Source organism: Neolamprologus brichardi, chromosome 14 (assembly GCF_056152115.1).
Source record: "Neolamprologus brichardi isolate AB-2024 chromosome 14, ASM5615211v1, whole genome shotgun sequence".
NCBI lineage: Eukaryota > Metazoa > Chordata > Actinopteri > Cichliformes > Cichlidae > Neolamprologus > Neolamprologus brichardi.
In genome coordinates this window covers 22,975,570-23,001,021 of record NC_142117.1, presented here as the reverse complement: position 1 = coordinate 23,001,021, position 25,452 = coordinate 22,975,570, and the positions used below count along the sequence as shown (strand labels likewise).

At 43.5% G+C, this 25,452-nt stretch overlaps 2 protein-coding genes across 3 annotated transcripts in view; one reads left to right on the top strand and one right to left on the bottom strand.

Annotated features, from left to right (window-relative positions):
• The window catches only part of npas1 (neuronal PAS domain protein 1), a 37,151-nt gene extending 21,184 nt beyond the window's left edge, over positions 1 to 15,967 (top strand). Inside the window, exons 4-12 of one of the 2 annotated variants that reach the window (XM_035909810.2) lie at positions 1,414 to 1,481; positions 3,094 to 3,183; positions 9,426 to 9,600; positions 9,749 to 9,861; positions 10,210 to 10,406; positions 10,588 to 10,694; positions 10,899 to 11,046; positions 12,381 to 12,493; positions 12,588 to 15,967. In XM_035909810.2, coding sequence (XP_035765703.1) covers positions 1,414 to 1,481; positions 3,094 to 3,183; positions 9,426 to 9,600; positions 9,749 to 9,861; positions 10,210 to 10,406; positions 10,588 to 10,694; positions 10,899 to 11,046; positions 12,381 to 12,493; positions 12,588 to 13,690 — 2,114 coding nt within the window. In that variant the 3' untranslated portion in view covers positions 13,691 to 15,967. Of the gene's footprint in view, positions 1 to 1,413; positions 1,482 to 3,093; positions 3,184 to 9,425; positions 9,601 to 9,745; positions 9,862 to 10,209; positions 10,407 to 10,587; positions 10,695 to 10,898; positions 11,047 to 12,380; positions 12,494 to 12,587 lie in introns of both variants that reach the window. The other variant, XM_006795398.3, reaches the window with a different exon arrangement.
• A 2,688-nt stretch (positions 15,968 to 18,655) lies between these two features.
• Positions 18,656 to 25,156, bottom strand: tmem160 (transmembrane protein 160). Its single transcript, XM_006795400.3, has 4 exons — positions 24,857 to 25,156; positions 24,637 to 24,661; positions 20,673 to 20,765; positions 18,656 to 19,943 (listed from the first exon to the last, which is right to left on the bottom strand). The coding sequence occupies exons 1-4, from the start codon at positions 25,076 to 25,078 to the stop codon at positions 19,627 to 19,629; spliced, it is 657 nt and encodes a 218-aa protein (XP_006795463.1). The 5' UTR covers positions 25,079 to 25,156; the 3' UTR covers positions 18,656 to 19,626.
• Between the last annotated feature and the right edge of the window lie 296 nt (positions 25,157 to 25,452).

The window sequence follows — 25,452 nt, the reverse complement described above, 5'->3', positions numbered from 1 at the left end:
CTCTTCTATTCAACAAACCCACATCACAAGCAGGCAGCTGGGCAATATATATGCGCTTGTGATTGTATATGTGTGTGTGTTGGTGGGTGTGTGTGTTCCGATCCCTCCCCTCTGTGTTCAGTTGTAACCCACAGCAGCGCTTTCATTTTCCTGTCATAACGTGTATTGATTTCCCGCAGCCTTGCAGCGACACACACATACACACGCGCAGATATCCGATGATCCTTAAAGGCACGCACACAGACTCACACGCGTACACACATTTATATGCTCTTATACACACATATTTTGGGTACACACGCACATACGCAGTTTGTCTCCATTGGACGGAGAACATTGTGTTCAAAAGCAGCCCTGTTGGAGTGAGATTAGTTCTCACATATGGTCCCCACTTTTGCAATCACACACTTGCAGGTGCATAAACACCGTCACACACTCCTTCTGACATAAAACAGTAAATACACCTGATTGCAAAATTAATCTTCCACGTCAGTGGCGGCACCCCCAACCCCCATGCCCATGTTTGCTTTGGAGAAAGTGATCACTCTCTCCTTCCTTAAGGTTTTTCATTTTCCCTACCCTCTGTGCTCCTCTCATACCTATCTTCGCCCTCCTCCCCTCCTCCTCCACCTAACCACCTCCAACTCTATTTGTATTGTAATTGCCTTGGTAAACACCACCACTTTGGCACTGAAGCAGCTCTGATAGCTTGTGTTTGGGATGCATTAAGAGTGGTGATGCAGACACTGTGTGTGTGTGTGTGTGTGTTTGCTTGTTTGTTTGTATGCCTGGCAGAGATTGAGTGGTATGCGTCACGCAGCGCTCCACCTTATGTGCACTTTTTTTTTTTTAAGCACGGTAAATTCTTCTTTTATCAGACATAATTGCTTCAAGTTTCACTTCTGATTTTGCTGAAGATTTTAAAGTTGTGAAAGAGATCCCACGTTAATGCAAAATCCTCTATTTCCAGATCAATTTGTGTAATCACTTATTTCTCAAAGCTGTATTAACTCATCCAAAAAAATGGAAATTAATCCATCAGCGTGGCTTAAACCCGACCGGCAAAATTATTTCCTACATTTTAAGACGTTTTTGTTTTGTTTTTGCAGCTTTGACTAATTAAGTTGCTTCTGATGGTTACACTGACCAAGAGCATGACCTTTCTAACTGTAATATGTAATCTTAACTGTCTAGTACTGAACATGGAGACTTTTTCTTTAGCATTTTGTCATACTACAGTAATAAAAACACTGTTAAAACACGCACCTTACCTACAGAAACCCAAATTTCTGTACTGAAAAAGCCCTGCTCATGATCAATTAACAAAATCTACTCACCTGCTAGAATATCAACAGGTATAAAATGCTGCCCGCCAGCATTTTATGACGATGTCTGTCTCCTTTTTCTCTGCAGTTAGACGTTCATCTCATTCTCTGGCGACTGACATGTTTGAGCAGCACCTAGGGGCACACCTCCTGCAGGTAACGACCGCATCACCCACACATTGTTTCTTGTACCGCACTGATTATGTCTATAGTTGACTTTTTTTGCCATACTTATGTTGTGTTGTTAAGCAGAGAAACTAGTTTTTTCAGATGTATCAAAAGTTGAAGTTAGAAATGTTTTTTTTCCCCCTCCTAACAGTCACATTTGTTTGATTATCCTGCTGTACTAAGTCGCTGCTATGTGTGATCACAGCCTGCACTGGCTCAAGTCTTTCTGCCTTGACTCATATTTCCAGGCAAATTCCTAAACACAGTCACACTCAGACACAGAAGCACATCGCGTAACCCTCAGATGCTGCCAAAGAATACCTCCCTTTTGCACTAACAGATGAATACAGCCCGAGGGGTACTCTGGGGCAGGAGGGCTGCTGGGGTGACGAAATGCAGAATGTAGGCAAAGACTCAGAGGAAGAGCAAAGGAGGTAGCATTGCAGATTGTACTTTGGAGGGAGCTTAGGGAGGGGGAGGCGGTAGGAAGAACAGGTAGGAGTGGGAACAGGTGGAGGAATAAAAGGAGAGTAGAGAAGTGAGAAGGTTGTGGTAAAACAAAGAAACATTACATATGTCTGCTCTCCTCTGGCATTTTAAAGAGGAAGAGAGGCTTAGAGAACGGCGCTGATAGAAATCAAATTAACGCTCCAGAAAAACTGTATGATTCTTCCCCTCCCAGCCGTTCTACCACAGTAATAGCCTGATAATTGCACTTTAGTTCTCCGACATTCATGCGGCTGGTTTCTCCTCGCCGCGACATGCGACACACGACGCTCCACACCCCGGCCACACATTTGCATACTGGATGTGTCAGTTGCATAAATTACCACTGCCACTTTAAGCACTAGGCCGCCAAAATAGCAATCATTTTTCTAGAGCAAAGTGGCCCTGGTGTGTGTGCATGTGTGTGTGAGGCTGAGACTGTGTCAGCTCACTCCTGGATGCTTGTTATGACGATTAATATTATTCTCTGAAGCAGTCCCCTCTAATGGGCTGGCTGTATACCTTTCACTTCTCATTAGAATCACTGCAGGCCGTAATGACTCTGGTTCTATCTGTGTCTGTGTTTATTTGTCCGTGTGTGTGTGTGTGTCTGGAGATCCAGGATGAAGCTTGGACTCTTGGTTTATTACGGCTGATTGGAACAGCCCCTGGTCTATAAGCTCAGTTTCTCATGTCTGGTTGCTGAATTTGTTTAAGTGCGCCTTTCTTGATGCACGTGCGTATGTGTGTGCTCGTGGACGTCCACAACGCATGCGTTGCGTCTGCCTCTGTTTTGTTCACCGTTTGTTCGGTCACGCAGGTCTCACTCGCAGCTGTTGCGCGTGTAGCTGCGTCTATGGGAATTGTTTCATGTCTATTCACATTTATGCACGTCATGTGAGTTTTTGGCGCGCGCGTGTGAGCGTGCTCGCCAGTTGAGAGAAGAGGCCGAAGGGTGATGGGTTGTTTGTTCTCTAGCTCATTGTAATTTGTTCGATACACGCTAATTGCTCTAATTTGTCTGTCTTGTTTCTGTTTGCCTTTATGTCTGCGTCTCTGCGTGCATGTGTGTGTGTGCGTGTTTTTGTGTGTCCCTGTGTGTTTATGTGCACAGTCTCTAGATGGCTTTGTGTTTGTGGTCAGCCAGGAGGGACGGTTCCTCTACATCTCAGAGACAGTTTCTATCTACCTGGGACTCTCACAGGTAAGACAACCTCATCTCACTCTCTTTATGTCTCTCTCACACAACACACACACACACACACACACACACACACACACACGTGACCACATAATCCTTTATTTACAAGTGCATTTGCACACATGTGCCTGTCTTCTCTTTATGCTTTCATATCCCTTCCCAGGAGCGCGTGTGTTTGTGTGTCTGTGTGTGAGTGTGAATATCTTTGACTTCACTCTCTGTGCTCATCTCTGGAGTACAACTCTCACAGGGGCAATGCTGCTCTCTCTCTCTCTGTCTCTAGCTCTCTCTGCCGCCCTCTCTCCCTCTCCAGGTGCTCACCTCTGTTGATTGCCTGTGGCCTCTTGTACTGTGAATGTTAAGTCCTGCCATTTTGCCCAGATGCATAAATAATAACAGTAATTACTGGCCTAGCAATCAAAGTGTCGCCCCAGCGCGCTGGGCCTGTCTAGGGGAACAAATCGATAGGCATCTTAAAAGCCACATTGATTGTAGGGAGGGGGAAAAACACCAAGGGGGATGGGAAGATAGATAGAGACAGCCAGAGAGAGAAAGAGAGGGGGAGGAAAGGAGGAGAGGTGTGATAAGAGAGAGATGTTTCAAACTAAGAAGAATGGGTACAGCGTGCGAGAGAGAGAGAGAGAGAGAGAGGCAAGTGTAACAATAACAGATGTAACTGAGGGTTTTTTCTTTGTTTAAGGGCAGTCGCTGGAACCATTAACGAACTTAAGAATAAGTTTTAAGGATATGTTTGTTATTTTTCCTTTTAGTACAGTATTCACATGAAGGAGACCTCATTAGTCTCCATTAGTCCTTGGTCACCATTATCATTCATATCTGTACTGACTGGAAAAATCTCTAAAATATATATATGTATAATTATCAGAGCAGATAAATCAAACAGATGTCGTCCCAAGTTATGAAATCACTGTAACTTAGGGATATAATGTCAGGAGTAGTTTTTGTTAAGCAAAATATTCCTTGAATGCAGCATTTAGTTCACACAAACACGCAGAAAATGTGATTTTAAACAAAAAATATATCTATACACATGCAAGAGGATAACAGGCTTAGCTTTTAAATCATTGCTCATTGTTTCATTTAATTTCAGATGGATGTTGTACTTTCTTTCTGTATTGTTAAGGCTGTTTTTCAGTCTATTGTGATTGCTGCACATGTGATGAATGTTATTACATTCTTGGGGTTTTTTCACCGTAATACAAAGAAAAAAAATGCAGCAAGCAAGTTTGAAATGGAAAGATTTTCTTTAGATGCATTTTACTAAATCCTTCCTCAACTTTGTTAAGTTGCACTGATAGTCTGTAATTTTGGCCCTGGTCATAAATATACTTTCCTCCACCTGCACGCAATGATGTCCTGAATTGCACCTGTAAGTCAGTGTAAAGGGGAAAATAGGTTTTTAGTTTTCAGATATTTAGTCATTGTTTAATGTTGAACTGGAGACTTGTAGGAAAAAAATGAGCTCACTGACTCCATTTTTTTCCTGATGGAGTTTTATATCATGAACATGTTTGTCCCCCCTCCCCGTGTTCTCACTACTCTCTTGACCCCCAAAATTGTTCTTGCAATAAAAGATATAGTTCAGTCTCTTAAATCAGTGGTTCTCAAGCTTGTTCTTGTATGCTGAGCTTGAAAAGTTGAAAAAGTTCACACCACACCTCACTTTGTTTTTACTAATTATTCACAATAAAAAAGAATCAAAAATCACATTTTCAAGATGACCTCATCAAGGCCTTTCTTATTTTCCACATATACAAATATTCATTCAGTTTAGTTTCCCTCTATATCTTTGTTCTGGTTGTCCATGCCACTCCTGCAGAGATGCTGTGCCTTACAGATAGAGGAGGCTTCAGAAGAAGCTTGCAATAAGGAAACATAGGTCTGTCCTTTCACAGATCACTCTCTGTCTCCCATTTTCACTGGGAGGAGTTAAGATGCGGGGAAGAGAAAAAAGTGAGGGAAGCTTGAAGACATGCTAGCATAATAAAAAGCACCCATTGCTCAACAGCTAAGATCGATTCACAGCAAGTAAGGAGAAGAAGAACGATTACAACGCCTAATTACTCTTAATGTGAGGCAGACTTGAAACTATTCTTTAAACTTTCCTGTCATGGGGCATTCAATGAAGGTTAATATAAAGTTGGATTAGCACAAGGATTGTCTTGAATTGTCGTGGAGTTTTTGAGTCTTCTTTGCAAACACACATACACACACACACACACACACACACAATGTACATGTAAACACAGAGAGATACAAAAAAAAGTGACGTAGAGAAGACAGAACAAAAAGGGGAGCTGCAGAGAGAAACAGTGAGAACCAGACAGACAATTACAAGAGAGAAAGAAAATAAAGCGGAGGAATATGGGGAGAGACGGTGGTAAAGAGGAGCGAGGGAGTCTGAGTGTGTAAATAGAGTTTAAATGTGCAGTAGGAATGAAATTCGCCTTGGGATTGCCTAGGTAAACAAGACAGCCGAGGCTTTGGTGGAGATGCTAATAAAACAGAGCTGTTCTTATCAGCTGAGCAGATGGCCTAACCCATCACATCTCCTCAAACTGGGCCTAAGCCATCAGCATTCTAATGAAATTATTTATGATCGAAGATTACGTTCGAAACCTTAAACATACAGCGCCACGTTTACCTTCCCGAAAAGATGAGGACGGCCGGGCACAGAGGAGGTTTATGATGAGAAAGACACAGCCAGAAAGGGCAGGTAGACGGGGTTCGGGGAGGGGGGCGAGCGCGAATATACAGTGTGTTTATGGACACAAGCAATGAGATGGAAAAACGCACAACAGGAAAGAAGGGAAGGTGGGAGGGAGAGGACAAAACACTTCAATATACTTTGCTGGTGAGTGGAGGCGGACACAGGGGAGAGGGGAAGGACAGACAAACAATGTTCTGAGTGAAAAAGTATAAGTGGTTGTTTGTTTTAGAGGGCATGTCGCCCCTGTGGACCGCCCTAGCCCCGCATCTCCTGTCCCCCCGTCTGACCCCTCTGCCCTGGCTTACCACCCGGGCCACTCCCCTGACAGTGGGGTTGCTTAGCCGACTTAGCCCAGGTCAGGCACCTTGACCAAGGGCACAGCCCTCCGCCCATTCCCCTGGCGCACAGGTATCTTTTTTTTTTTTTTTTTTTTTGTCTCGCTCACTTGGTTTTCAGGCCCGGAAGCACGAGGGATAAACCTGGGAGCGACACATAGCAGATGAGGCAGGGGGGAGAAGACATGGAAACAGAAGAGGGGAGGGCAGAATAGCTGGAGAGACAAAGGTTGGAGAAGATGAGGGAGGAGACATGAAAAGGATGGAGGAGTAAAAGTAGGATAAAAAAAAGGGATAAATGGGGTAAAGAGGAGGGAGGAAGGATGGTAGATTGAGGGAGGAGAGAATTGATCTGCGAATGGTTAGTATGCAGCCCCCACTCCACCTCCGCCCCACCCCATCTTCCCCTCCCTCCTCTCCTCTCCTCTCCCATCAGTCAGTGAGGGCTGAGGGCTGAGAGTATGTTGTGGACCACTGCCCGGATGCCTCATACATATTAAAGCCCCCTGCTATTATTTATATCATGTCTCTGCTTCCCCTGCTCGCTGCCCCTCGTCCCCACCACACCACCATACATGCATGCACGTGCATCTCTGCGCGCACACACACACAGGTTCACACAGATGCGCTGACAGACAACTACTCGCACAAACAGTGACACACAATGACACACGGAGACATAAAAACAGACAGTCTAGTCACATACGCAGGGAAACAGAGGCGCGCCGTGTGCTTGCATAGGCACAAACGCACACACGCAGACACACACACGCTCTCAGAGAGATTTGAATGATCTCGGTCTCTCCTCGCGCCTCCCTTTGCGCCACATTCTATACCTGTTTTTATGTCTGAGCCTGACTCATCCTCTCAATCGCTTCGTCCCTTCCTCATCTTCTCATTTCTGTCTGATCTTTTTTCAATCTCGCCCTCCTGCTTGAGATGAAGTGATATTATTCGGATAGGTCTTAAGCCCGGTAAAGCCCATAAGGACCTGTTCGCCTCTCTGCCTTGTTTTTCAACACCACCGGGTCGAGGGATTTTGCCTCTTTCAAATGGCTGGTCCAGTGTTCTGAGCAGACTTGGTCCTTGAAAATGACAATGTGCTAACAATTACATATACATGGATAAGTATACAGACAGATAGATGCTGATATAATCGGTAACATGAAATGCTCAAAGCGAGGTTCATCCAGAGTTTAATAGAGATATCCAGCCATTTAATGGACAGCTGCAAACTCTTAACTTTAAAACATTAATGAACGAGTCAGTTTTGATGTCAGACTCAAAAAGCACGCAGCTGAAGAGTGCTGACGTATTATCGACGCTGAGGAGAAGAAGGATCGGTAAACAAAAACACTGAATTTTCCTCGTGTTAAAAATTCTTGATTAAAAAGAGTTTGCTGACGTGCATGAAGGTCAGCAAGCACAGTGCTGTTGGTCTCCACATTTACCAGCCTCACCTGTTAGAGCTGGACAGAGAACGAGGGAGAAATAAATACATTAGACCTCAACAGCACAGTCTTTGGAAGTGAAAAGTGAAAAGAGTTTGCCAACCGAGAGCCAAACACACACACACGCTTGCTGTATATTACTCTGCTGAGCCGTTATCAGAGCTTCTGCTTATCACTGTGGGAGCTGCGATCCAGTGTGCTCTTATGTGACGCATGAGGTTAGCTGAGAAAAGAGACATTTTTTATAAAGAAAAGAAATGTAAATAATGTAATTCATTTAATTCCCCTGTGTCTAGGGGGGCATATATTTTGAGGTTTCTGCTTTTTATTAGAACCCTGAACTATCTGAAACCTGTGTTGTTCAATGTCTTAATGGTTAAAATGCATAAGATTTAATTGATTTTTCTTATCTTGGACTTTCTCAGTAACTGCATTTATTATTGTCTTGATGCTATCAGATATTAAAATCCTCAAATATCTATCCAAATATGTTCCCGGGTCAGCATGGTCAGCCGTTCTCGCATGTTTTCAAAGTGTGACAGTAGCACAGTTGTTACGGGATAATTACTTTTCGAGTCTTGCAAGTATGCGGGGCAGCCTCTCCATATGGTGCCCATCAAATCTAGTATTTAATAATATGTTTATTACAGGTGGCGCAGTTGCAAAATGTGGCGCCGTCTTCCAAGAAATTAAGGCCTGCGTGTCTGGTGCTGAATAACATAAGGGGTGATAAAAACTCATCTGTCATCTCCCCTCACTCGGTGGGGTTTCCTACATCTTTACCCCTCTCCGTTCCCTCATTGTCGATCGCTCTTATTCGCCTGCTCCCGCCTTCCTGTTCCCCTTCTTCCTCTCCCCCGGCTGTGATGTCCTTGAGGGCCTGCTGAAGCTCCCATAAAGCCTGCAGTAAATGGCTCTAATCCGGTAATAAATGGCTGTGTCCTACAGACAAGGGTGTGAGGCTGCTGCAGCCACGGCTTTATCAGATGGAATAGTATTGGCACACACACAAATGCGCACACACACAGACACACACATTCACAGATGTAATGGAACCTGCATAGATGTGTGTAAGCATGCATGCCCCCCCCCCCCCCCCCCCTTTCTGCTTCTCTCTCACACACACACTTATTCATGCTGCTTCAGATGGAATCACACCTTCTTCAATTGTGCCGCTTTTATGGATGCCATGCAAGAGCAGTGCCATTATTGCCTTTAAATGATTAGAGATGCGACTATGATGCATTATGATGATAGGATCATATAGAGCTGTATGAGCTGTTACGCTGCTGCCTGCTGGGATAGACTGTAACTGAATGAAGGAGCCGGGAGGGACACGGGGAATAAGAAGTATAGTAATGTGACCTTTGGAGATAGTTGGAGTTCACCTGTTTTTAATCAGCAAATACAATTGATTTTTATCTCCTCCTGGTTTTATTTGTGTAGCACTGTAGTCACTTGATCCTCCGAGACAGGACTTAAACGTGTGTGTGTATGTGTGTGCGAGCATGTTGGAGGGGTGGCAGGTGGGGCTGTCTTACATCCCCTCATTTCTTGTTCAGTTGTAACCCAGAGCGGCACTTTCATTTTCCCGTCATAACATATATTGATTTTTTTTCAGTGCACGTGTGTGTGTCTGTGTGTATTTGTAGGCGTGTGCTCGCCCACGTATAGTTATTTTTGCACAAAGCGTCTGGTTTTGATCGGTTTGTGTGTGCTTCTCTTCAGGTGGAGCTGACCGGCAGCAGTGTGTTCGACTACATCCACCCAGCGGACCACGTCGAGATGGCGGAGCGGCTGGGAATCAGGCCACATCTACGGGCCGAGGCCGGCTGTCACACAGCCCCTGAGAGCGCTTCTAGCTCTGCGTCCACCTCCTCCTTAGCTGGTACCCCTGAACCCGGTACTGTCATGGCAAGAAAGCAGAAAGAAATATAACAAATACATAATATGATTTTCAACAATTCTCTGTGCTCAAACGGCATTATTAAGACAAAAGTCAAATAAAAATATTCTTGAAACAGCTAATGTTATTTTCTCATCCCCAGCAGCTCCATCCAGTCCTCATTCTCCTGCCGACGATCCACCCGAGCGTGGCTTTTTTATCCGCATGAAGTCCACGCTCACCAAAAGAGGCCTGCATGTCAAGTCTTCTGGATACAAGGTATGAGAGGAAATGCGTCACCATAATTTGAGAACATATTATGCATTCCTTAGCTTACTTGCATGTGTTCGGAATAAAATAACAATTTGGGTTTGTGTTGCTGGTGTTTCACACACACGCACAAGGTGGTCATTGCCAGTATATTTTATGGCTGTGACCTTATTTCGCTCTGAACCGCTCCACGTATCACAGTTGCTAATATGTCCAAGTTTATTGCATATTGATAAATGCTACATTTTCTAAATCAGTGCATCAAACAGCTCTGATTCCACCTGATCTTTATTTAGTAATCCTGTTATAAACTGGCTTGTGCGTGTGAGTGCGTAAGAAAGACTTTGTGCTTGTCAGGTAATCCACGTGACGGGACGAATCCGCTGCCGCCCCGCTCTCGTCCCGGGCTCCACCCGATCAGTGCGTCGACCGATGGGTTTGGTTGCGCTGGCGCACACTCTCCCGCCCTCCACACTTAATGAAGTCCGCATGGAGAGCCACATGTTTGTGTTCCGAGTGAACATGGACCTACAGGTTACATACTGTGAGAACAGGTAATCCATCTATTGTTTTGCCTTTTGGGAGTCGCTCTATCTTTCATGTTTTTTCATGAGGAGCTGGCAGAGCACCCAGCCAGTTGGTGGTGTTAGCACACACATCTGCTTCTGTTTGGCTGACAAATGTGTGTGTTTGTTTTTTGTTTGCTTGTTTTTTTCTTCCTCCAATGCTCTACAGGATCTCTGAGTATATGGATCTGACTCCAGCAGAGGTAGTGGGACATACCTGTTACCATTTCATCCATGTAGAAGACCTGGAGAACCTCCGGCAGAGCCACGAGGACTGTGAGTCACATCCATATGGATACGTATAATATATGATGTTCATCCCCATCCCTCTCTTTCTTCAAGTATCTGAACTTGGCAGAGCTGCTACAAGAGCCTGTTGAAATCTCCTCCTGTACTGTTGTTAGAGGCGCCCTCTGCTGTCACCTTTATGAACTGTCAAACCATTAACAGGTTTCTTTTCTTCCCATCTTTGCTCCTCAGTGCTAAGAAAAGGCCAGGTAGTGACTGGTTATTATCGCTGGCTCCAGAGGAGAGGAGGGTACCTGTGGATCCAGTCCACTGCCACCGTGTCCATCAACCACAAAGCCCCCCACGAACGCAACGTTATCTGGGTTAACTACGTCTTGAGGTCAGTAGAACCTGAGCAAAGCTGAAACCGCCGTTTCTCCACGAGTGCTGTTAGGAAGTCATGTTATGTATGCAGGCATCACACTGTGTACAGAGACCCTTTGAAGGGATAGCTGATGAAATGTAGAGGGATTATTGGGATAGGGAGGTTCATTTATTCCAGCATGTGAGAAAACTGGTAAAGATACACACGAAATGAGGAGATCAAAGCAGCAAACCACTGCCTAATTAATGTAATGATTATTTTTGATTTTGTTATAAATCTTGAAAGATTGGCTAAAATATCATTAAATTCTTCTTATTCTTTTAATAGATTTTTAGATTAGTTTGAATTTGCTAATGTTTCTGACAGTTTCTATGCGTCACGACCAACATACAGAAAAATTTGTGGCTTCAAAAAACGTACTTTTTCTTTCAAAATGTTCCTCATTCCACAGTGAAATGTTTATTTTATCTTGTATTTTAAATAGTAATTAGTAAAAGTTATCACTTTTTCATACCTTTTGCAGTTCGGGTTTTTTCATCCTGCATAATGTTTATGCATGCATGCGACTTTATGCATTATTCTATTGTTATTTAATGCTATTATTCTGAATAAGCAGGCACCCTGTTACAGAAAGCTCCAAATCAGATTAAGAAAATTTTGAAAAACCTTGCACCTTGATTTCTTTTTAAATATAAATTACCCTTTAAATGTCGTATTACCTTTGTTTAAGGCTTTGGTGTGTTTACCACGGAGCGAGCGCGAGAGAACACAACAGAACGCGCGCATAGCAGCAGAGCAGTCAGACAAAAACAAGAGGAGTAGGCTGAATTTCAATGCTAATTGGACTGAAGCTATATAATTACAACAAATGGATGTCAGAATTTTGGGGCTGAATGGTGTTTTAGTTAATTAGTGCTGTAATTACAAGAGCTCATTAACTTCTCCAACAGCCTCCTCCTTGTCTGAGCTTAACTGTGTATAGGTGGGCTGCTGAGTGGAGCATTTGTGTGTGTGTGTGTGTGCATCTGCGTGTGTTTCGGGGGGTGCGGTCTGCCTGTGTGTCTGTTTGCATGTGTCAGTGTTTGTGCATGTGTGATAAGGGCTGTTGGAAGGAGTGAGTGTGTGTTAGATGGAGGTTAGAAGGGTGTGAGGCAGTTTGGCTATTGGAGGTAGTTATTAGGCTGATTATATGTTGTTTCCATCTCTAAGTATTCACTTAAATCAGCATGGCATTCCTGTTTTTTTTTTAAGTGTAAGTGGCTTTAAGTGGTAGATGATTTGTGTATACATCCAGCTTTTCACTCTCTCCCTTTCTCCTTTTTCCCATTTTTTCCCATCTATCCATCCAGTCGAACAGAGCTGCCCGACACTCCCCTGGATCTGCTGCAGCTACCAGAGAGCATAAGAGCAGAGCGACTTCGAATCAGCTCGTCCCCGACCGACGGCTCCACACAGGCCCGAGGTAGCACACTACGTACATTGTTACCTTACTGTGACGTCCCATTGATGCACTCGCCCGTGCCTCATCGTCTCATAAAAATCTCCTTCCTCCTCAGGCTCACAACCTGTGAAGAGCTCAGTGGGGAAAAGCGACCCTGACACTAAAGGCAGAGACAAATTCACCACCACGGCCATTCAATCAGAGGACAGGAGGAAGCGCCTGCTGAGGTCTGACCCGGAGGGCGCACCTCCCGAAACCCGTCGCAGACTGGAGGAGCTCCGTCACACGGAGGAGAGTGTCTCTGCCTCCTCAGACCTGGCGAGCGAAAGCGAGGGGGAAGAGGAAGATGAAACCGAGTGGGACCAGGGAGGTGACAGCGACAGATTGAAACGGGAAGACAGCGGAGGAGGAGGTAAACAGAGCAGAGGAGGAGACACCCCGACGAGAGGGGAGAGGGGAGGGAGGGTGCACAATGGCCGGGCTGTGATCCAGCAGCTGAAAAGTGTAGTGACTCCATCTCCCCTGCCCGGCAGCCCAGGCATCAAGACTGAGCATGAAGCCCTGACCACCGGGGGGCGCTGGGGATCACACACTCAAACTTCCACCTCGCACACACACACCACTCAGCCCCAGCCCTCGCATGCACACACGCCGTCCAGCAGCCTCAATGGTGACAGCCCCACCACCCCGATCCCGGACTCCTCTTCCAGCAGCGAAGCCCCACCGAAGGGTTTGTTCACTCCCCCGTCCCCAGCTTTGTCCCCCGCCATGCCCGTGTCCTCCCCGTTGCCCCGCGAGGACAGGGCTGTGTCGGCGGGGGTGGTCAGCCGGAGCAGTGGCGGTAGTGGTGGTGTAGGTAACGGTCCTGACTTTGAGCTGCTTCAGAGACTGGCTGCTGGAAGTGCAGCGGGCCGGGTCCTCTTCCACCCCCTTGCCCTCGGCCCGCAGGGCCCTCAGAGCCTCTATGCCCCAAGCACTATCCGCTACGCTCCACCTGAGCTCCCCCCTTCCCACCACCACAGCACAGGACACAGTGATGGCCTGCAGCTACGCTCGGACCACCACAAGGGACCCCCACCGGCCTTCTTCCCCCACCTACAGCGGCTGGCCGGCCTTCCACCCTTCAGTGGTTTCTCCCCATCTGACAGCCCCTTCTCCTCTAGCCTGCCCTTCTGTATGAATGGACTGAGGGGGGCTGCGGGCACAGAGGAGGACTGAGTCTCAGAGGGGAGGATGTGAGAGGAGAAAATAAACTGAAGGAGAGAGCGGAGTGACAGGACGGAAAGAGAGACAATGAAAAGGGCAGGAGAGACAGAAGTGGCAGTAGATTAAACCTCTGAGGACGTTACTAATTGGACAATGAGTTGAATAACTGCAATCTAAAGTGTGTGACAAGCCGCTGCCATAGGATTTTATTATGTCAGCCTGTTGTGTACAAGTGACAGTGACTCTCAGAGAAACGGGGACATGGAAACTTTTGACTGGTTGTCCCTCAAGACTTTTCATCTTCGCGACAACAACGAACTCTGCTCTGTGACTTTCTCTAGATGACTGTGTTGATTTATGTGTCTCTTCCACTCAGAGAAGCCATATTGTACATAGAGAGAAAACCATGACGACCCTCAGCTCACATCCTCACCGTCAATGTCCGTCACCGCACATTAACCCAATTAACCCTAAAACCAGTAGGAAGAGATGGGCACTCGTCTGTAGGAATAAAAATGACTTTGGAATATACATTTTTATTATTGCAGTATTATACAAATCATCTCTTTCAGTGGGCTCCGGGTGACAGTTTGATTATAGGGTTTCAACTTAAAATAGGTGGAGACAGCTTTTTGGTGTTTTGTATCGATACTTAAAATAATAATATAAAACAATAATATTGAAAAAAAGATCCAAGTATTCATCGATTCAGCCATACTAAAAGCACACTTTTGGGACAAAAGTATGATTAAAGTAGTCCCAGACATTCCATTATATATAAGGGAAGGAAATGCAATGCAGACAGGACGCTATTTGTATTGTTTGATTATAGGAAGGCGATTTGTTTAACTGATTATGACTTCTAGTGTATCATGACAATGTACAATGCTGCAGTTGTGTTTGTGTATGAAAGCCATATTCTTGTTTGTTTTTAGGTTTATATTCTCTTTCTTCACCAGGTGAAACCGATTGGGAAATTGTTTAAAATACGACTGTTTTAGTGGATGAAAAAAAATGAGAAAATACTTTAGGAGGGGAAATGTGCTGGACAGAAGTGTTTTTATCATTTAAACATGTTTTTTTTTTTGTTTTTTGTTTCTGAGCACTTACCGAAATTTGTTCTGGTGTGAACTCTAAAGCACTTCACGATTCGGCGTGTGATCCTGTTAAAACAGAAAACAATGCAAGAGCGGCCGCTAATATCATAGCCTGACCACGGTATGTGGAGTGGGGGTGGGGGTGGGGGATATAAATGCTCATTTAGAAAGGCAGGTAAATAAACAAGACCACATGTGGTCATTAAAATGTGACCGTCGGAGGTCAATAAAACAAAACAGAATTGTTCTGATATTGGTTTCAGTTCAAGCGAGTCAACTGGAGATAAAGTTTTAAATTAAAAAGTGGGGATATGAAACACTTTAAATTTCAGTTTCATAGCAATTGATTGGAGCTCCTCTCCGGAAAAACAAAACACTTTTGGCTTGGAAAAAATGAAACAACTAAAACAAAATTATACGTATATGTGTAAGAAAATCACGACTAAAATAAAAAAAGAAGAAGAAGAATTCATAAATAATAACATTTGGAAATTTCACCCGGCCAAACTCATCAGGAAAAAGAAGTGAGAAGAATAAAATTTAACCAAGATATGCAGTGATATAAGCTGTGAGAGAGATACATTAAAAACAGTCTAGCACTTTGTAATAAGGTCGTCTGATCTGCCATGTTAGCCAAATACATGTAAATTTATATATACAGCAATTTGTTGAAAGCCAAGCCTTCTGGCACTATTTTCTTTTTCCTTCTTCTAAATTGAGATTATGATCGACAGCCTGATCTGAGGGTTCGCTTTATGGAACCGCTCATATTGTCACGTCTGACAGAGGCGGGGTGGGGCTGGGTGGGGGTTTAAAAAAAAAAAAAAAGACTGGGGCGGGGGAAAGGGTGCACTACACACCCATACTACAAATATGTGTCAGCGCACATATTCTCGGGTGTTTACTGGTATAATAAGTGTGTGTGTGTGTGTGTTTGAATGTGGGTGTGTTCGCCTGTTAAAAGTGTGTGAGTGAGTTTGGATTTTGTTTTGTTTTGTTTTGTTTTTCGGTTTTTTTTGTTGTTGTTGAATTAAACGGCTAACCCCTCGCCCATCACTGTGAATCTAACATTATTCTCCCATCTTTGTGAATACTCCACCCACTCGTCAAATAAAATGAACAAATGTAAAAATAATAACAGTGATACAGATGATGATGATGATGATAACAATAAAATATTCCAGTAGAGGAGCACAACTCAATGTCGGTTGTTTCTTTCTTGCTTTTGCAGACGTGGAGATTAAGCAGTTGTGATATCTGAATTTTTAAATGTGTTGATGCTCTCGATTTCTACATATAGCTCCTTGAGATTTCATGTGATTTAAACAGATACAGTTTTTTTCTGCACTCACATTTGTTAATTTTTTTCATTTAACATGCATATTCTGAGTACTTAGAAGACAAATGCAGAGAGGATGTGTTGAATCTTGCACAGTTCTTTATTATAATAGATAGATAGATAGATAGATAGATAGATAGATAGATAGATAGATAGATAGATAGATAGATAGATAGATAGATAGATAGATTGTGCAGGTCAGACAGGACATCACTTGAGTGTTAGTTGCTTTGAAATAAACCCAGAAGTGCAGAGAGTGTCTCACTTATAGGTGTTCATGCATTACCACGTGTGTGTACATTGGCCGTTTGCTTGCATGTCTGTTTGTGTGTGTCTGTGTGTGTGTGTGTGTGTGTGTGTGTGTGTGTGTGTGTGTGTGTGTGTGTGTGTGTGTGTGTGTGCGTGCATTTCCGTGAATTTGTGTGTGTTGTCTGAAGCAGCCCCAGGGAGGGGCTCTGACATTGAAGACGGGTTAAATCCTGTTTTACATTCAAGTGGCAGGCCCTAGTTCATTAGAGTGAGGATCATTCCTCCTCAAGACCAAAGGAAGCGCATACTAAACAAGAGCAGTTGTTGGGGAGAAAATGCCATTGTACGTGCAAAACCGTATGTACTGTATAAGTGGGTGTGTGTGCTGATGCGCCGTGAATTGAGTTACAAAATAACCTTTCTTCTTTATCTCTTCTTTTCTATGGAGTAACATCTTTATAGAGGGAAGTAAAGGTGCGGCTTCTGCAGATTAAATCACCGTGGGTTATTTGTGTGTGTGTGTGTGTGTGTGTGGCGGTGGCATTTCTCCTGACTGTCTTCTTCTCAGCCTGTCACTGAGCCACCCGTACGCCCTCTCTGTCACTAACTTTGATGGCTTATCTTACCTCTTGAATTAGAGTCGTGCTCCTTGGGGAAATACCTTACCACATGTAAATGGATTTGGAAAAAAAAAGTACAAATATGGAAAGGAATAATAGCGTGAGGGACGGAGGGAGACAGCCAGACAGTTTCCATCTGACATGGGCTCACTACACTTCTCAGGCTCTCTTTTTCCCTGATTCTTTTCTACCTCTATGATTTTCATCTTTGTCATTGTTTCCCAACAATCACCCCTTTCTCCTCTCAGCCAGGAGAAGGCCAATCCATACTTAATGCAGTTCTTAAGGCAGATCCTTTGATCCGTACGTATGGCATTTAACACCTGAAAGCAGATGAGCACTCGGCGCTCAAAATAAGCAGAGGTTAAGACTCCAACTTTCGATGCTGAGAGCGTAGATGTGAAGCTGAGGTTTGGAGATGTATGAGGCCAGACCTGGACTTTGGGGTATGTTGTGCTGGCGTTATGGTTCCTATAGCTGCTCTGGGTCTGGCGTAGATGGTGTTTATCAGTGAGGGCGCGTCTCCTGCCTCTGGGCGCACTGCCCTTTAGACGCGCCAGGCCTCAGGAGCCTCCTGCATGCCAAACAGACCTGTGCAGTCAGATGCAGCCACGGAGGAGCGAAACGGAGGTGGGAGGGGAGGGGAGGAGAAGGGAACGTGAGGAGGAGACCAGAAAGAAAGGACTTGAGGGTGAAAGGGTAGAAGAGGATCTGAGGATGAGAGCTGAAAGGGGCTAAGGGAGGAGGAGGTGGTTGTGTGTGTGTGTGTGTGTGTGTGTGTGTGTGGTGGGGGGGTGCTCGTCACACTGCTGCAGTAGCCATCTAGCCTAGTCGCACCCTGCATGTGAAACACAACTGCTCCAAAACGCCCTGGGAATCTGCGAAGGAGAGGTGGGAGGGAAGGAGAGGACAGCCGGAGTGAAGAAGGAGAGGAGAGGAGGAGAGGAGGAGAGGGTGACGCCGAGGTGAGTCTCAACAGCAACACTGTGTGTCGATAGCTGGGAGATATCACAGACCTTCGCCCTAACCCAGTCAGAGATAGTAATCACAGACAAAGCCCCCCCATGACTAACACTCCCCCCCCACACACACACACACAACCACATGCTGCCCGTTTGAGTTCAGATATTCACACATGCTCGCCGATGAGCAGCTCGTTATAAAAATTATTCATGTACAGCATGAATAGACGTCTATGTGTGCACGGACAGTTTTTACATCTTTTGACTCCTGCTGCAGGGAGCCTTAACTACAACCTCTGACAGCACGTATACATTATACTGGGCGCTGTCTGCATGAACCAAAAAAAAATTAAAAAGCACTATACACGTTGAGATTTATGTGGCTTGATAATTTGCTGCAGCTGAAGGTTTTTGATTTCTTAAGATGCAGGAGAGAGATGTTTACACATCTCCCCTTCTCATGTATGGCAAGTCATGTCTCGGCAAGTATTTATTCACAGTATGTGTGTGCTCTTCATATTAGTGATTTTTTTATATGGCCCCAGCTGTTAATCCTGAAGTCACTGAGAACATGCCCTTCGGGGGATTTATAATTGATCAGTTTCATCACATTTTATGAGATAATTCCTCTATTATGAAACTCTCCGTGCACCAACAACAAACATATCTGAGGTCTCATTCGATGGGTCATTAAAGGATACGCACTGATGTAACTCGACAGATTTCTTCTTGCTTTATTACTGTATATACAGTAGTTCACAGGAAGTCGTGCATAAAAAAAAGTAAACAATGTTGAACCCCATCTCCACATCTGCATTCAAACTCTTTAATGATCAACAACCCTTTACATCCATTAAATAAGCAATCATAGTGATTATAGTGTGGAATTCACTCAGAAACATGGTTATAGCAATACAGAGTGTGTGTAAATAATCACAGGAAAGCCTGTGAAAAATAGGCTTTGCTTCTAAAACTGTAGTTAGTAAAGTTTCAAACTAAAGCGACAGAAGTGCTATTGCCCTTCGAAAACAAAATAATAATGAAAAAAAAAATTAAAAGCCCTCAGAGATTTTTGATCAAAACAAAATTACAGACCTGAAACACAAACTCCGCAGTCCTCCTCGTAGGTCTCGCAGTTTATCACATCCAGCTTGTTTTAGTTCCACACTTTCAAGAAAACTTCAAGTAGTCATTCACAGTTAATTATACTGAATAAGACAAACAGCACCCAACAACAGTTGGCTGTGAATGAGGATTAAAATGATATAGGACAGCAAAAAGTAAACTTGAAGAAATAACGTGGCGTTCTTGGAGAGTCTTTGCAGAATGTAAAAAGAAAAAGAAAACAATTCAGACTGATGACGTAAGAGACTCAGCTTATAACAAAACTTACAAAATGTTGATTTATTTTCGATGGTAGCTAAACTACCCAATTACCAGCATGTTTCACAAATTTCTTCGACCAGTTTTCAAAAAGGTCTTAAAAGTCTTTCCCCACATTAATATTCATCTTGATAACAACAGATAATAAGATCGTATCTACAGACTCACACACGGCCTGCATATGTAGGCTGCTTATACACGCACATGTACACAAAATCCACACACATACAAATAAGAGAAACCCTGAATTGGAGCAGCACACATGCACAGCTTTCCACTCTGCATTCCTGGAAGAACTCTACTTGTTTTGCCCCTTGCCGTCACTGTCCTCATTGTCGTGGGGGCCACGGTAACCCCGGTGTTCGCGCCTCTCCCGGCACTCTCGGCACTCCTCTTCATCCTCTCCCTCCTCTCCCTCGTGGATGATCTCCACCTCTAACCGGCCGATGTAGAGCGATACAGCGCAGAGCCAGAAGAGGGCGACGCTGCCCACCACGGCTCCTTGGAACAGCAGTGCTGGCACAGACAGCAGCATCATCCTCCGCAAGGCAAAGAGGCTGCCAATATACGAGGCACCGCCAAACGACACGCACGCACCTCCCAGGATAAAGAAGGCTGAGGAAAAACAGATTGACATGGTATTATTGTAGAAACCCAATTAATTTCCTCATAAGTCACTGTAATTAAAGCTGGCATGGAGGCAGGTTGAATCGACTTTTCCTTTTAATTATTTAGATGAAAATAAAAGATTAAGTGGAAGATTTTCTGGCATCAAACTTATTTCAGAAGTTATACAAACCGTTCCCGTGATTTAGCATTGAGAATACATCAAGTAGGTCAGCAGCTTTTATTTTGACATAAATAATACCGCGCTCCTTCGATTTACTGCTGTGGCTCGAAAGTTTTGTTTTCAGACAGTTTTCAAATATTCATGTCCATCAGCTGTCAATTAATATTGATTCCATGAAGGTCTTCTTTAATAAAATTTTAAGTGCCTAATCTCACGTATCAGGTAATGATGATGTTGGTAACAACTAGATATCAAGGATTTTGACTCGGTTTCAAGTCAATTGCAGGAATCCTTGTGAAATTATTCATATTAAAAGTGCAGCAAGTGCCCATTACAAAGTTTTCTACTTCGCAAAAACAGCAGACGTATGTTTACATTTTTAGATAAAAAAATATCTTCTAGAGAGAAACAGAGTTTAAAAATCCTCTTGATCTTAAATTTAGAGCTGCACCGACCGTTTGTTACTTTATTTAAATTATAAGCATATTTTACAAACAGGCTTAGGCTTAAATGGTCTGGTTTTCAGCTCTTCTGCACATAAAACTATCCCGTACCATATCCTGCTTCTCGTCCCACATCACTTTGGACGAATGCGATGACTCCGATCCCGGTCGCCAGCAGACCGTTCCTGAACCACGAGAGGAAGCCTGCAGAATGATCAAAGGCAGAAATAAACAACTGACATGTTACAGATAACCAAAATCAATCACGCTGTTTACTGTAGCTGCATACTGCAGCCTAATTACTGCCCTTTAATCTGCATCAGTTTAACGACACCAGATCTTGATGTTTAAAAAAAGAAAATGATGTTCAAACAACATATTTGTGATAAAAACAGTGGCTTGCTCAGATTATAATAACTTAATATTCAGAAACAAATGCTTTTAACTCTTGGTTTAAACTTGAGTGCTGTCCCACAGTGGAGACAGAAGAGATGGACATCCTCGCAGCTCTTCCTTACAGCAGGAACCAAACACAGTTTGCAAAAAACACACCGAATCCTGACATGAGGTGAACCTGGACAAAGCAAACAAACTGTGTGTGTGAGCAGGGGGCATAAACAAAGACTAATTTAATAAGGACACCAAATCCTTAAAGGAAGTGTGACAACTAATGAGGTCTCATACACCAGACATGCAATAAACCCAAACCCCATGAAGGATACGATGCTCTAACTGTTCAGAGAGGTGCTGATTCAACTATATGATAATTTTGTAGGGTGTAGTTTGGGGTGCTAATGAGCTGCTGTGTGCAGATATAAACAAAATAACAGAAACGTAATAAAGTATAGAGCCATGCAGTTTAAAAGGACCACAAACTGGAGCTGAATCAGCACTTAATGAAGGTCAGATGTATTACAGGACTGTTGTATTTAGACTCGGTATAGTGATAATTATTTTAACTTAGTGGATTCTCATAAGCAAGGACATGACTGCACTGACATACTGCATAATGTCACCAGGTATGCCTTTTCCTTTTACTGTGTCACAGGCTCTGTATACATTCATGTGGAAAAGAGCATTTCCAGGGCCTCAGAAAAAAATGAGCACATCCTTATTACCTCCACGAGAATTAAGAGCGCAAGCAGCAGCCAGGTGCTGCTAATCAAATGCACTTAACTGATCACCAGCAAATATGTGCACATCTTTAAAAGCAGAGGTTTAGGCAGTTTGCTGGTGTGGAGCGTTCAGGCGTGTGTAAACACGATGCCATAATCTTTACAGCAGTGAACAGATTTATTCTGAGCAAATGCAAAAACCCAAGTGCTACATATGCCAGACTCTACAGGCCTCAGTTAGCATGTTAAATGTTCCCACCCGCCTAACATCTGAAGGAGAGGACAATTATCCCAAGCACAGCAGAAAATGTCTAACTTTAAATCTATAATGTCAGAAGAAGAAATCCAGACCTCAACCTGATGGGACCTATGCTGGGAAAAAGAGAGCTGTACATAAACGAATGCCTGTAAACTTGAATTTACTCAAGTAACACTGTAAAGACGAGTGAACCAAAATTCCTCCAGTGATGTGAGAGACTGATAAAGTCACACAGATGGTGATTCCTTCAAGTTTTTCTATAAGCTCCTGAATCAGAGAGTGTACATAGTTTTTCACAGACCTGTAAGCTGTTGTGGCTCCAAGGTTATAAACATGTTTGCCTAAGACGTGAAGGGTTTGAACTTGGAACAAACACAAATGAAGCCCCAATGGAATTCACAAGCTAGTGTACTCCTAGTCTGGATAAAGTTGCAGGAAGAAGAACATTTGGTGTAAAATCTGTGCCAAATCAAATATGCAGATCCATCCTCTGTGGCGACCTCTTGGGAAATAAGGGAGCAGCTGAAAATACCTGCGCTCCATGTGCACTGTCTCTTGTGACGGTGGAGGTTCATGTTTAACACGGCCAAAATTTCAAGTATTAAGGTCACTGTATTGTGCCTGTGTATACTGCTCTAAAGGCTTGGTTTCAGTCAGTTTTCTAGTCTGACCTCTGCATGAAGAGCACAGCAGCTCGACCCACCTGCAGCCTCCAAACTTTCTGTCTTCACAGAGCAGAAAGTATGAAAAAAAGCTGGCTTAAAGGGACAAAAAGGAAATTAAAGATGTTCTTCTTCTTTTGTAATTAGCCAGATGTAAGCATTAGAAATGTCCACTTTAATTATTACATGCATTTTTGATTTGCCAGTTAATTGTTTAACTTAAATGTAATCTCTGTTACATACTAACCGTATACTGGAGAACATACTGACCTACCAGCCCTATATTGTAATTCTCTTCTAAAGATTATTCGTGCAAGACATTTTTCAGGTGCCACTGTAGATACAGGTTGGATTTCAGGAAGATGTTTTGTGTTGTTTGAGCCCAGTCCTGCAGCAGCTGAACTGCTTTGCTATGCTCAATCTCTGAACATGACTACAAATGAACCTTAAAGCATTGCAGTACATACACTCATCATATGCATGAATGTCACTGCAATGTTGGGGCTTTTACTTATTTCTCTGAACTGTTCTTTTTCTGCGGTGGAATGATTTTACAGCACACATTTTTAATAACGTTAAAAAAAACAAAAACTGGGTGCACAAATTGTATGTATTTAGGATTTTTTATATCCACACAGAGTCAGAACTATACCGATAGACTCAAGTAGATACTCACAAATATTTGGTTAAATGTCTCTTAGCAGATGCATTTGCTTGCCACCAGCAGGTTTCTTGCATAATTCTTCATGGATATTTTACCACTTTTCTTGATAGGATTGGTATGTGGCCCGGCACAGACCTGGGTTTTAAGCGTAGTCCACAAATTTTCAGTAGAGTTGAGGTCGCGGCTTCTGGAAGGCCATTCCAGAAGCTTAATGTGAGCCTGATTTATCAAGTCTAAAACCAGTTTTGGAATCTTAATAAGTTCAAGAACCGTAGTCGTCAGTCTTCATTATTCCAGTGCACCAGTACCACTGACTGCAAAACAGCCCAGAGCATGATGCTGCCACTAAGTAACTTGATAGTTAGTACAGTGTTTATAGGTTTGAAAGCCTCACCTTTAATCCAAACATACCTCTTATTATTGTGACCAAACGGCTCAATCTTTGCCTTGTCTGGCTATAAAACTTTTCCCCAAAAGGCATTTGGTTTGTCCGTGTGGGCAGCTCCAAATTTCAGTCAAGCTTGAAGGTGGTTATTTTGGAGCAGTGGCTGCTTTCTTGGTCAGCATCCTCTCAGCCATCAACCATCCTCTCAGTCAGGTGAAATGGGTCTTCTGGCAGTTTCTAGTTCATGGCAGACCTGAACCTCTTTGGTTCCTGGGTTGTTCCTAAACATCTTAACCAGTTGCCTCTCATGTGAGGATGAGGGATTAGGTCTTCATCCAGAGTTTGACAAAGTGGTGACAGATCTGAATAACCTGTGCCTACGGACAATTGTTTGATCCTGGAATGTGCAGTTCTTTAGAAATGACTTCGAGAGACTTTCCTGACTTGTGTACATCTACAATTCTTCTTCTTAGATTTTCTCTGCCTTCCTTGGACTTTTCCATTGTTCTAAATACTGGTCTGTCCAATGAGTGCTGTCAAAAAGAAACTACCAGTTACAGTAAATCACGATCACTAATGAGAAGTAAAATGTTCTTAGTCTTTTCAAACTAAAAGACACTGGCTGTCTCTATTTGAGGGTGTACATATGCTTCTGACTCTGTATGGACTAAAGAAAATCCTAAATAAATTCAAACCTGTTTGTCAAAGCAATTAAAGATGTGTGCTGTACAATCATTCCACCCTCGAAAAAAAGTTCAAAGAAATCATTAAAAGCCCACCCCCCAACCACACACACACACACACACACACACACAAACCCCATGACATCCACACCCGTGATAAAAGTATAACTTATTACACTTTGAGTCCAACACTGACTGACCAGAGAAGAAACATACAAAAGTTCCTTTTGCTCCATGCTGCAGTAATCCTACAAGGGTTAGTATGAAAATTGGGACTACAGCCTGTATTGTGGAGCAGCAACGTTACCTGTTTCATGGGACTTTCTCAGCATCTGAAAATAAAAGAAGAAAATCTATTAGCAAAACTTACTTCCTCATTTGTTTACAGTTTCACGACGTTCAAAACAATTCCATGTTACTTCCTTCAGATAAGGGGAAAGGAAAGAAAAAGCGGCTCTGCCATTAAAATTACACAAAGCTCACTACTGGCTGTAACACAACTACTGCATCATTAGGATTAAACTCACCAAAGCGTCGGCTTTGTCGAGGTCTGTGAGCTGGTACTGCTGCTGCTCCGGCCCCCGGCTCTTCCCCCACGGCCCCTTATCCGCGACCCGCTGCCGGGCTGAGCCGTGCAGTCTCCGCAGCGTGGCACCGGCGGCCGGCGGCCGGACCTGCTTCACCAGCCGGGCGTAGTGACACACGGCCTGCGGCAGCTGCCTTCTCATAAACAAAGTCAAGAAAGCCATTACATCACTAACCACTGCTAGCTAAAGTATGAGCCGAAAGAAAAAGCACAACACGACCTCCGCATGCCCTGTGAACCCTCAACGACTACCCGGAAGAGTCTCAGGTAAAGGCGCAGTAAAAGGTAGGCAGAAATGAAACAGCGCCACTATCCGTCGGAAGACAAATATATCTATATCTATATCTATCTATATCTATATATATATCTATATCTATATATATATATATATATAGAATAGAAGACATCTTTATGTTTTATATCTATATCTATATATCTATATCTATAGATATATAGATAGATATAGATATAGATATATATAGATATAAAACATAAAGATGTCTTCTATTTTTCTTTACCTTACTTTACTTTTCTGTT